Genomic DNA, 12,756 nt, shown 5'->3' on the forward strand with positions numbered 1-12,756 from the left:
GGTGAGAGGCCGGGGAAAAAACGTCCGCTCGCACGAGGTGCAAAGGCAGGGGCGTCCTGGGGGGGCTGCTGATCTGTGAGCCCTCGAGTGGGGTTCAATGGCCTGGGGAGTCCAGCTCTGGCTGTTGAGAAAGATCCTTGAATGTGACCCTGGGCTTCAAAAAATGATGGGTCTTTACCTGGCAGGCCTTGTGTATTTGTCAGAGCACAGAATACAGTCGTGGGGCCGGAGCTTGATGTGAACCTAGTTGGTATCAGGCTCCTGCTGTGCCCTGCGCCGCCCTGCATGCAGGCTCCCGCTTCCAGAGCATTCCTTACTCCCATGTAACGGCTAAGGGAACAGGCCCCGAGAAGTGAACCGACTGACCCGAGGTCACACGTGGATTCCCTGCATCCCCTCCAGGGCTGCTCCCCAGGAATAGGGAGGCCAGACTCTCCCCCAGGCCTTGTGGGCTCTGGCCCCAACTTCCCCTCAGACTCCCCTCCCCCGTGTGCCTGCTGCCCAGCTCGAGGCCACTGCGCCTACACCGCGCACCTCCTTCCTTGGCATTTGCACAAGCCTCTCTGCCCGGAGCGCTGCTTTCCCGGCTCTGCTCAGCCCCCGTCCAGCGCTTCCCCGAAGCTCCCATCCGGGCAGGCAGGCACGGCTCGGGGGTGACTGCCTGTCCCCCGTGACCCACGCCCCGGTGAGGACTGGGTCATCGTGGAGGCCCCGAGGCCTGGCGCTGGTACAGACGACATTGTCCCGGAACACAGGTCACGGAATTTCATTCACGGTCACTCTGCGAGTTTCCCTCAAAGAAAGAGAAGCTGAATTTAAAATCTAAAAATGAAAAATGCTTTATTGGAAAACAGGAACATAGTACGCTTAGAAAGGAGATTGATCTCTGTCTTTGGTTACGCACCACCCTGGCTTGGAGGGTGCGTCGTGCTGTCTGTGAGTCTGGGCATCAGAAGGACCCACTGCCTTCCCTTGGGTCCAGGAGGTGCTCCCACAACTCAGTGATGCAGGTCCTGGGCAGCCGGTGGCTCTCGGTGGTCGGCCAGGGGCACAGGTGCACCTGGAAACATGGGCACAGGCCCCCTGGGTGGCCAGAGGGGAGGCTGCTGTCATGTGTCTGTCACTGCCTGAGCAGTGCCCGAGCCCCATGAGTGGGGCTGTGACTCCGACTGTCAGTGCTGTCAGCCTGGGCGCCTGCTGCCTCCCCGTGTTCGCTCCTCCCCTGCCTGTGCCACATGGCCCATTCGGGACATCTGTCTGCCAGCAGACGCACGAGGCAGGAGAGCTGGTGTCTGTCCATGCACAAACCTGCCTGCTACAGAGACTTGCTTCCACAGACTTGCACCCGTCCAGGGAGGCCCTCCCTGCACGGCCCCACCTCGTGCCCCCTGTGCCAGAGCCCGCCCAAGTTCAGGTGACCTGCCTTCTCTCCAGGAGGTCTGTCCTTTGCACACTTCTCCGTTCCGCGTCCCGCTGCCCCAGCCCTGGTGACAAGAGTCTAGTCCTATTGGCCTCCCTTCGGTGAAGAAAGGAGAGGCACCCTATATTGCGGTGGCACAGAGGGTGGGTGGCAGACGGGCATGGCGGGTGGCAGACGGGCACAGCAGAGTCGGGTGATGCATGACGCAGAGAGCTGGGTGGATGCTGTGGGGGCAGCAGCAGAGCAGGGACCGGGGCGGGTGGGGGTCGGGGCAGGGCCATAGCCTGTGTATGCAGCCCGAGTCCGTGCTCACACAGTGTGGACGAGGGGAAGACGGGCTTAGAGACTCACCTCACACAGGCCGTGCGCGACCTCGCCCTGAGGCCTGAAGTCTGGCATCATTCTAGACTCACCGCTTCTGCTCACTGATCACCTCACCGTCCACGTGTTCTAGGAGCTCTTTGCCTTCTGATGTCCCCGACCCCGTTTCCTCATCATACTGCAGTGCTTCCCCAGGCCTGGCCCTGATCTTTTCTCCATGGACCACAAGCCGTGCTGCCCTGGGGACCTGGTTCCTGATCGTGCCTGAGCCATGCCTCTGGCAGACCCCACGGATGAGGGGCTCCCTTCCTCTGCCTGAGTCCGTGTCTGTTTCACTTTGCCTCGTCCAGGAAGCCCCTAAGGCTGGGTTGGATCCTCCGCACATTCCAGAACCCTTGCCCTGTGCGGTCATGACGGGTTTATGGGCCTCTGAGTCAGCTGTGAGCTTCTGGGGCAGTGGCAGGTCTCACAGCTCAGCCCAGGAGGTGCGCGTGGGTGAGTGTGGGTCCCAGAGGGCATCCGGGGTGATCGCCAGCTGCTTACAGAGTGGCTGAGGGCGGATGAGGAGACCAGCTGACGTGACCGCCAGCTTGGGAGGAGTGAAGCCTTCCAGGCACCGTCTCTGTCTGGGACTGGTGCTGGGAACCCCGTCCGCACCCCCTCTCCGCTCTTCCTGGGGAGCAGGCAGAAATGAGTCTGGATGAGAGACGTGCTGTCCCGCGTCCATCTCCCTGTTCACGCGTCTGTGCTTCCCTCTCCCTCTTTCCTTCCTTCCTTCCCTCTGTCCTTCCATCCATCGGTCCCTCTCTTTGACCCAGTATCTGTGGAGCGTCTTCTCTGAACCAGGCACACGGGTGTGTCCCAGAGACTCGAGTTCAGGGGCCAACCGGAGCAGGACCCTGGGGCTTGGAGCGGTCAGTGCTCCCTGTTTCCGGCCTGTTCTCTGCCTCCCCTGGGGACGCTCAGGGAGGGCTGGGGAGACGGAGGGTAGCCCGGTCGGGGGTGGGGGGTGGAGTACGGACGGTGCCTGCCTGACGGGACGCCCCCGCGTGCCACAGATTGGCTTTATGTCATTTCAAGACCATGAAAGATCAGAAATGTCTCTGAGGAGAAAAACGAGATCATTCATCCCGTTTGGGAGGAAAATTGACACAGCAGGAAAGTCGGGCCGAACTTGTGTTCTCAGAACCAGAAGTAGGTGTGAGACAGGAAGTCCCAGATCTCCCCGTAGACAGACTTCATCATGCTGTCCTCTCCCGTCCTTTGTTCGCAAGACCGCTCCCATCTTTCCGCCGCTCTTCTGATTTCTGGTCTGTGGGAAGCCTCCGGCCCTCACGCTCCAGGGCTCCAGGTGAGGGCTGTCTGTTGGGTGATGGAGGCCAGCAGTGGGGCCGAGCCCACAGGCCTCAGGCTGGGCCAGTAGCTGCAGAGATTCCTCGGAGACTCCAGTGCGGCTTCCTGGGCCGGCCCTGGGGTTCTGACTCAGTAGCTCTCGGCTGGAGCCGTCTCTGTCTGGCCTGCCTCTGGCACCCACGTCCCAGGGGTCAGGAAGGCGGACCGGCTCACCCTGATCCGAGAAACAAAGAGCAGGTGTCCCTGTCAGAGCAGTCCTCCTTGGCCCTTCAGGGTGTGTGAGGTGGCATGGCGGAAGGTTCTGGAAAGCACTTGCTATGCGGACGGAGAAGGCCCAGCACAAGCAGGGCTTGGGGGTGGCACCAAAGCAGAGTCATGTGCCTAGGAGGTCTGTGACCTGAGCCTGTCTGGATTGTGCCCAGGATGGAGGAAGCAGGGTCGGGGCGCGTGGGACCTCCTGGCACACCCCTGCCCTTAGTCTCTGCTCTCCGTTTCATCCTCAGAATGTGCAGGCCTGAGCCTATTGTCCTCACCCCACCCTGGATCTCCCTGCTGCGGGGACACCACAAGGGGACAAGAGCGCAGGACTGCGAGTAGGCCTCGGCCCTGAGTGCATAGGTGTGCTCCGTCCTGGAGGTGTGACCCCGCGGCAGGGGCCTTTGCAGCTCCCACAGCTTCTTCCATCTCAGCTGAGCCTCCGATTCGACCACAGGTCGCAGCCGGACCGTGGGAATGGGCTCCTCTGAGCAGCTTGCCCTCCAGCCCCTGGGGCCGCTGGCACTCTGTCCATCTGCCGCTGGTTGGTCTGTGCCATCGAGGAAGGGCCGGCTTCTGCCGCAGGTTTCCCACACAGTGTTGCCAGCAGGAGCTCAGACGGTGACCTCCGTCTAGTGGAACTGCCCGCCAGGCAGACAGGCACCCCAGAAATTCTGTTTCCAGTAAACAGCGTCTTTTCACTATTTGCAGGAACCTTATAGTGGCTAATTTTGGTATCCACAGCAGGGACTGGATCGCCGTGTTAAAATAAATCTAAGTTTGTTTGTTTATTTATCTGCAATGTGGCTTACGTATGCAGAGCTGCAGGGTCCAAGTCGGTAAAGGCTTCTGTGCGCTCTGCATCACCACCCCCCAGGGCAGGAAACGAAGCAGGCCCATGGCCCAGAACTCTCCCTCGTGCCCTCTCCCAGTTTGCCAAAGCAGCATCTGGTCCAAGGGAGGACCTTGGCCACTGGGTGACTGAGACATCAAGGGACCTTGATGAGGGAGACAGAGCCAGTGGGGGATGCTCTGAGTAGCCGAGAAGTTTCCTGAAGGAGATGGGGCTCGCTCAATGGGACTGAAGTATTTGTTGGAGTGATGGAGGTTTCCCTTCTCAAGGCTGCTTTCTGCTTGTCCCTGGGTACCACCTGATCCCAGCCTCAGGCTGCATCCACCCCCCTTTCCAAGTGGCTCTGAAGAGCCTGGCCCTGGGAACCCTGGGGGCACTCGGCCCCTGCAGCCTCCAGAAGGAGAGCAGCTGCTCTGCCCCGTTCCCCGGGCAGGCAGGCCTGAGTCCTGGCTGGCCCGTCAGGGCGGAGAGCTGTCCGGCAGTCATCTTGTTCGGGCTGACACTGCCCTGCTCCTCCCATACATCCTGGGGCACAGGGCCCAGCAGCTTCCCATAGTAGGGTCTTACACCTCAGGGTACTGGAAAGTTCCTTCCTCACCCAAGTTCAAGCTCACCTCGCCTGCATGGCTCTGACCAGGCCATCTGCGCCCGCTGGCCGGGCTCTCGTGAAAACTGAGCTGTGTCTGTGATTCTGTAGCTCTAAGAAGTCCAAGAAACGCCCTGAAGCGGCTGTGAAGCCCAAACCCTCACCGCGACTCACCATTTTTGATGAGGAGGTGGACCCTGATGAGGGGCTCTTCAGCTCAAGCTCGAAGCTCTCCCCACAGCGCCCCACAGAGGACGTGCCCCTCCAGGACCGTAAGTAGAGCCTCCAGGCCTTCCCTCTACTCTGGGTGTCTGCTCCATGACCCAGCCAGACTCTTACAAGTGGCTTGGACCCACCACACGTGAGCACAGTGGAGATCTTCCGTTGTCCTGTTTCGACGTGGTTCATGCTCAGCTTACGGAGATTTTCTGCTGGAGAGATAGTCATGTGCTTTGTGTCCCCATAGCCTGGAACCTTCCAGGACTATATGTTTGTTCTAATCACCCTGGGGAAGTGGGGTTGGCATCTTTATCATTCCAGTGGGCACTGATGTGGGCACTGTCTGGGAGGGGGATGCAACTACCCAGGTGTGCCGTGGCTCTATGATAGATTCTCTGTGACCTGAGTAGACCCCACTGGAGGGTCCTGGGCAGAGTCGGAAAGAGGAGAGCTGAGTGGCCTTGGGACTCCTCTACTTGTCCCGAGATCTGACCTTTCGTCACCTGGGTCCTCGTTCAGGATGGACAAACGCTGTCCCCCATTAACCCAGCACTTGGTGACCACCCACGGAGGCCCAGGCTCTGTGCCGAGCCCGAGAACACATTGATGAGAAAGTCCCAGCCTCACGGCTCTGAGGACATGTCTTGGCAGTTTCAGCATCGCCTTTGAGTGCTGTCCCTTGCCCTCTTGCTGTCCCCTTCCGGGCCTCTTCCTCCAGTTCTCTGCTCTGCCTTGTCCCTTGCTCACTGTCTCCTAGCTAGGCCAGGAGGCTGGACGAGGCTGTTCCCACCTGTGCCCCCAGCTGCTGAGGACAGGCCAGGACATCCTTTGACCACTCTGCCCCTGCCTTCTCCACAGCCCTGAAGTTGTTTGAAGACCCTGACCTCGGCGGTGCCGTCCCTCTAGGTGACCCCTTGCTACTGCCTGCTGCCCGTGAGAGCGGAGTGCCTGTGTCCCACGCAGAGCTGTTCAGGTACCACCTGTCCCTCGGGCGCTCCTCCGCCAGCCCTCAGAGCAGCCTGGGCAGAGCCAGGGACCCGTCCCTGTGTGGGAGCATCTCACCGGCTTCGTCCACCAAGGGAGGGCGTCTTGGCCCATCAGAGGCAGGAGCCTGTGGGTGGGCGCTGACCAGGAGGCAGCGGCGGGGATTGGGGCAGGGGTGGGGATGGGCCACAGGCCGGGTTGCTCTGCGAGTTCCAGAAAGAACTTCGTGAATACGACTCTTTGCCTTCCCCCACTCACGCTTTCATAATTTATGTGGAGAATAATTAGATTATATAATCACAAGAGCAAGTATAACTGGCATAAATACATTTAGGAACAACCATTAAAATGGGTTCTTGGTAGCACACAGCCCTCCCCGGGGAGAAAACCGCAGGTGTGCTGGACCGCGGCCGGTCCCAGGAGGGTCCCAGGGGCAGGCTTTCTAGGGGAGGGCGAGGCATGGTCTGTTGCGCAGAGGTGGGTGGACGGCACGTGTGCACGGGGGCTCCGGCTTCAGGGTGCTGGCTGTGGTCTGTGTGCCACACCCTACACACGGCCTGATTTCATCTTCACAGCGGCCCCCACCTAGATGCGAGCTCCCCCAGGACAGAGCCGGGTTTGGAACCCAGTCCCCCGGTCTGTGTCCAGTCCTTCCTGCACCTTCCAGGACCCTCGAAGCACGTAGAGGAGGAGAGGCTTGGAGATCTGCCTCCTGCCCTGGGCCAGCTGCTTCCGCGTGTGCTGGCTGCGCTCTTGCATGCTTGGTACTGTGTGTGTCCGCTGCGTCACCCACATCCCCAGAACGCGGCTGTGCTCAGTGGTTTACAGGAGGCTGAGCTGTGTCTTCCCAGGAACATAGTGCTAAGACGCTGTCCTCTGCGCCGTTAGCAGCCTCGGGCTATTAGCCCTGTCAGTGCCCGAGTCACAGCGAATGCATCTTGTCTTCACATCTCCCCATGGCCCCGACATCTGTTCGCTGTCATCTGTGTCCTCGCCCCTGACCGCCCCAGCAGGCTGGGAGAAGCTGGGGTGGCAAAACCTTGAGAGGAGAAACTGAGGCACGAGGAAGCAGACTAGTAGAGTCAGTCCCAGGGAGGGCGTCAGGGCCCTGCCGAGTGTGCCCTACTTGGGGAGACTGCCATCTCCAGGACTCGGTGTGTCCCAGGAAGGCCATTCTGTGGGGCCTTTCTTGGCACAGTCTTTCCTGAGTCTGTGATGCCAGCACTTCCCAACCCACGTTCTTCAGGGCTCCGGTGTCCCTTCAAGGAGTTCTGTGGCCAGACGGCTGGGGCAGTACCAGTGTTCAGCACGGCTCTGGGCGTGACTAGGAAATAGCATGTAGCATTGCAGGTTTCCGCTGGTCTCTGGGGCCCTTTTCCTTTGTCACGCCTGTTGGCATCCCCCAGAGCCCTCTGAGAATTACTGGGGAATGGGTGTCCGTGGCCCGGCCTTCACTCTGCCACACGGCTGGTGAGAATGAACTCACGTTCTGAGAGCAGGAGCCGAGTCGTACTCTTTGTGCCAGCTCCACGACTATCCAGGCAGCGATCGGGGTTCCTGACGATAAAAAGCTTCCTAATCCTCATCCATTCGCTGATGCTGTCACCCGCCTGTTGATGGTATTGTGGTCATCAACGAGCCTGAAGCCCCCCAGAGCACTCTGCCCCACAGGTGTGGGGGTCTCCCAAGCTCAGTAACCCCCTGCTGTGCAGCCAGGCCAGTAGTCGGCCTGTCCCCTGTGAGGACCTGGGGAGGTCGAGTGGGACTGGGGTCTTCAGAGCTCCGCGCTGCCTCTCTTTGGGAGCTGGGCCTTGCGTTCGTGAGACCCAGTTCCAGCCATGACTCAGGGAGCCTGGGTAGAAATAGAGTTCATGGAAAGGGGTGCCCCTGGACCCCAAGCGTGATGGTCCCACCTGCCACGACAGCAGCTGCTGATGAGTTCCCAACAGGGTTTGCCCCAGCTGCATAAATCCGGGCTGCTCACACGGGCTCTTAGCTGCTGCTGCTTCCTAAAGGCCACTGCTCGAGGATAATTCAGTCCCCCTGAGCTGTCCCGGGGCTCCAGCCCAGGTGGAGGCTGCAGGAGGAGCCCGCACCTGCCCCAGGGCCTCGGGGAGCCGGGCCACAGCTGAGCTGAGGTGGCCAGGAGCAGCCGGTCTTGTCGCACTTTGGGGATTGCCTCAAACCCAAGACAGCTACCTCTCCGAAGGCCTGGCTTGGGCTGGGCCCTCTCGGGCTGGGCTGGAGGGACAGCTCTGCCATCCTCAGAGGCTCTGACTCCTCCCTTTGGGGTCTCTGCCCCACCGCAGGGGGTGACCCCAGAGCTCCTCTGGCAGCTGGTACTTGGCAGGCCGCCCCTCCAGGGGCGTGGGCACGCCACGCTCCAGCAGACTGCTTCCTAGCCCGGTTGATGTCTGAGCTGGACCCCATTGACATGGGGAGACTGAGGACCAGGGAAGGAACATGACGAAGTGGACCGAGGCCACTGGTGAAGGCACAGCGGGAGGGAAATGGAGCCATGTCCCAGGAGCCATGTCCTGTGCTTCCAGGCCCACAGCGGCTCTGCAGGCCTTGCTGGGTGATGCCGGCGTTTTCATCTCGCAGTTGGGGACTCCGGGGTCTTCTGCCTCTAGCACCTGAGCCCTCTCTCCCCTGTCCCCAGCATGGCAGATGCGGCCTGCTGAGATACCCTTAGACCCTTGGCCCAAGTATGGGCAGCACTGGTCCAGATGTCTCTGCTGGTCGCTGGTTTAAGAAGCATATAAAGGGCCAGGCATCCTCTTTTAGGAATTCAAAAATTGGCCCTTGGATTTCAAAGGGAGCTTTCCGTGTGACTCTGTGAAAGCCCCCAGGATAGTGTTACCAGACTCCCCACTGTTCCCCAACCCTGGGTCTCCTGCTGTCTCCCGGTTCCAGACTAGACTGGCCGGCATGCAGCTTCTCCCAGAGGGCAGGACGGAGGCTGCTGCACGCCTGAGAGTGTGAAGCCAGGAACGCATGTGTCCGCCTTGTGCCTGAGAGCATGAAAGCCCTGATCGGGCCATTTTCCTTAGCATCTTCTGGAAGCTAGAGCATCCCTGAAATGACCTCATCCAGCTCCTCCCTGATGTGGATACTGAGGCCCAGGGAGGGGAAGGACCCTGCCAGGGGTCACTTATTTTGCAGTTCTTTCAATTACTGTGTCCAGATGGGACTGCTGTCTGTCAAAGGACAGAAGATTGGACAGGAGGTGTCCTGAAGCCTGACCCAGAGAGAATTTCCTGAGGATGCAGGTGTGTGGAGTTTTTCACAGAATCCCAAGAGAAGCTCCTCCCTCAGGGGAGGAGTCTGAATCAGGGGGTCTGGATTAGGTCCTCAGAGGCAACATGTCCAGTAGGTGTCACCTGAAGGGCCTCAGGGGGCCTGTGGCCTCAGCAGAAAGACCCTCAATCCTGGAGAAATTCCAGTCTGAAAGGGCTTCGTTGCATTGGTGCCCCAGGAAGGCACACACACCTGAGAGACCCAGGCACCCCCAGGCCAAGTCCTGTTCCTTTACAAGCTGGCCGTGAGCTCCAGACAAGGCCCTTTATCTCTTTGTACCTCAGTTTTCATATTTCCTGTCTGTGAAATGAGATTACGACCTGCTCCCAGACAGCGTCTAGTTACCATTCAGTGAATTAATGAACGTGGAAATGCCCGGCCTCAGTAGGCATTCAGCACGGTGTGCCTCGGGTGGCTGGGTGCTGGGATGGATTGAAAGGGTCTTGCATTGTGCATCTGGTTTCCACGAATTGAGTTCCTCCGCCAGCAATGGGCAGCAGATGCTCGCTTAGGCAAAGAGGGCAGAGGCAGGTTGTGGCCTCTGGGATACCTGGTACCTGGGGCAGGTCCTGTGTGACCGTCTCACTGCCACAGGCTGGAGTCCCACCCAGCGATGGGCTGTTGGGTCCAGGACCGAGGCCCCGGCCCTCAGTGGGCCCACAGTGGGCACTGTGGATGGGTGGCACCACCCACCATGGTCAGATCCCCTCATCAAGTCTTTCTTGGGCTGAACTTGGTGCAGACGAGGGCTCGGCTCCTGAAGTCAGACGCCCTGGTCCAGACCCAGGCAACGTCACACGTGGTCGTCTCACAGGTAGCTTGGCCTCCTGAGGCTACAGTGTCCCACCTGTGGGGTGGAGCTCCGCCGTACCCCCAAGGGGTTTGGGGTAGATCAAGGTACTGTGTATGTCCGCAGTGCTTGTTACAGAGCAGGAACTCGGCGTCTGGCAGCTGTTATTCTTCTTGGGAGGTTGAAGGACAAGTCCCCTAAAGGACCATCATCTAGCAGGGGACCCCCTGAAAAGCAGAGGCCACTAAGGGGCTGCAAGGAAGGCAGAGGCTGTCCCCCAGCTCCTGTGGAAAGGCTGGGTGGGGCAGGGTCCATTGCCCTGCCCAGAGCAGGGTGCCCTTGCCTCAGGCACTTGCTCCCTCTGCAGGAGGTCACATTCAGAGCTTCCCCTCTGGTTCCCTAGAGTTGAAGAGGACTTGGACCAGATTCTGAACCTGGGGGCTGAACCCACAGCCAAGCCCCAGCCCAAGCCCAAGCCACCAGTGGCCGCTAAGCCAGCACTTCCCCGAAAGCCAGCCGTGCCCCACCCAGCGGGCCCGCCAGAGGCGGTAGCGGCGCCACGGAAGCCGCAGCAGCAGATTCAAGCCATGGACGAAATGGACATCCTCCAGTACATCCGGGACCACGATGCGCCGAGCCAGGCCACCCCCAGCCTCTTCTGACCCTCGCACCCCTGGACTGGCCCTGGGCTGGCAGAGCCTCTCGCCAAAGGGATGTGCACCGAGGGAGGCACCGTGCCCCGCGGGACCAGGACCTCTGCTGCCAGGGGAGGGGGTAGACGCCCAGGTCATAGGACCCTGTACTACCTTGGTATTTTGTTTTGTTTTATTTGCCTGTGGGGTCAGAGAACCCTGCAGGGCACAGAAAGAGGGATTCCCCACAGCAACTGGGGTCAGATGGTCTCAGCCACGTGGGTGTGGAGGGGGAGCGTGTGGGGTGCCTTGCTAGCCAGGAGCTCGACCCCTTGGATGAAGCTGAGGCCGCGGAGCCCCAGGGTGCCTTACTCAGGGCGGGGAAACTTGGTGTCCATCGATGTCTGCTGCAGGGTAGGGAGGGTCTGCAAGCCTGGGAGAAGGAGTGGAGTCCCTGGGCAGTGTGGCTCCTGGGGACCTGCAGACTCCAACAGGGTCCCCGGGGGACAGATGCAGAGTGGGTGCCCGGGAGAGCCTGGTTGGGTGGCGTGTTCCTGTGCAGCCTCTGGTCCCCAGGGGCTAAGCGGAGTGCTTTCCCATGTGTCCAACTCGAGGGAGACATGAGGCCCAGTGCCTGTCTCTTTTGGGTGTGGACGGCCTGACAAGCCCCTGGTCTTCCTCCCTCCTTTCCCAGGGAATGCCATGGCCAGTGTCCACCCTTGCAGCTCTGAGCAGAGGGGTCATGGCACCCTCCAGAACACTGCCTGGCCTGAGGCTGGGGCATCCCTCCTACTCGCGGTGGGCCTAGGCAGCATACTCTTAGCTGCTGCTTCAAGTACTTTGTCCAGCGGTGGGTGCTGCCAGGCCTCCCCTGTCCCCCAGATCTGGACATGCTCACCAGCCTCTAGGCAGCGGGGACCGCCTCTCCGGGGAGAAGGAGCCCTGTGCCAGAGCAGGGCCAGTGCCTTAGACTTGCCCCCCGCCCCCACACCCCTGCACACGGGGCGGGCATGGTGCAGTGCTCAGGAAATTCAGTGAACGGTGTTGAATAGAGCAAAGAGTATCTTTTTTTAAAATATATTCTTCATGTTCCGAACTAGTTTTTATTGAGACGGTTTTTAATGAAATGCAACCCCTGTTGTCCCTTGGCTTCTCCCGCTTAATGGAGACCCCAGAAGGGGGTTTGGAGGTGGGACCCCAGAAGCTTTCTTGATCGGGACCACCGGCCAGCCCTGAGGGAGGCTCCAGACCAGGCCGATTGTTGCCCACCGTCCGTCTCTAGTGCCCTGCTCCTGCCCCGTGTCCAGACCTGTGACCCTGCGGGGCACTCCCTCTGCTCTGTCCTGTGTCTGTTGCACCCCGGCACCTGCGGCAGCTATCAGGTCTGAGGAGGCTGCCCTCCCCCAGCCTGGGCCAGAGGGACAGGAGGGAAGTAGGCATTCATGAGGTCTGAGGGCTGCATACCTTCTCCTCTGCCTTCCCGGGGCTTCCAGGTCTTCGTCCCCGGGGCAGCGGCTGCCGGCTGCCGGCTGCGGGGCTCCTCGTGCCTGCCATCCACTTCCCTTTCACTGCCAGGCCTCGCGCCCCCACCCTGCAAGGCCTCCGAAGGAGAGAGTGCTGAGGGGAGGGCTGTCTCTCCGCTTTCCCTCCTGTGCCAGCTCCCCACCCGCTGCCCCTACTCAGCAGCTATGACACGGGCGGAGGGCACAGCCGGCAGGTGCCCAGAAGGGGTGGCAGAGGGAACCTACCGTTCTGGGGTGGGGTCACCCACTGCAGGCCGGCCTCCTCCCTGGAGGCCTGGTGCTGCCTAGACACCAGAGTGAAGACCGGCATATCCCCCAATAATGGCACTCGACTGCGGCTGGTTCTCCTCCGTGGATCTGTGATCTGCTGGTGAATTGATGACGCCCGGTGATCCAATAAAGGTCACATCAGTGACTCACTCCAGCATTTGTTGATGGTGGTTTCTCTGCACCCAGTCTGGCAGGGAACGCTGGGGAGGGCAGGGGAGCATCTTGTTGGCCACGGGCTTGGCAGGGGCTG

General features: G+C 60.5%; 1 protein-coding gene across 1 annotated transcript in view; it reads left to right on the top strand.

Moving 5' to 3' along the window:
- The window catches only part of HS1BP3 (HCLS1 binding protein 3), a 29,271-nt gene extending 17,217 nt beyond the window's left edge, over window positions 1-12,054 (top strand). The window contains exons 5-7 of the mRNA XM_032353208.1: window positions 4,900-5,060; window positions 5,866-5,980; window positions 10,485-12,054. Coding sequence (XP_032209099.1) covers window positions 4,900-5,060; window positions 5,866-5,980; window positions 10,485-10,743 — 535 coding nt within the window. The 3' untranslated portion in view covers window positions 10,744-12,054. The remainder of the gene's footprint in view (window positions 1-4,899; window positions 5,061-5,865; window positions 5,981-10,484) is intronic.
- Window positions 12,055-12,756: the final 702 nt, after the last annotated feature.

This window comes from Mustela erminea, chromosome 7 (assembly GCF_009829155.1).
Source record: "Mustela erminea isolate mMusErm1 chromosome 7, mMusErm1.Pri, whole genome shotgun sequence".
NCBI lineage: Eukaryota > Metazoa > Chordata > Mammalia > Carnivora > Mustelidae > Mustela > Mustela erminea.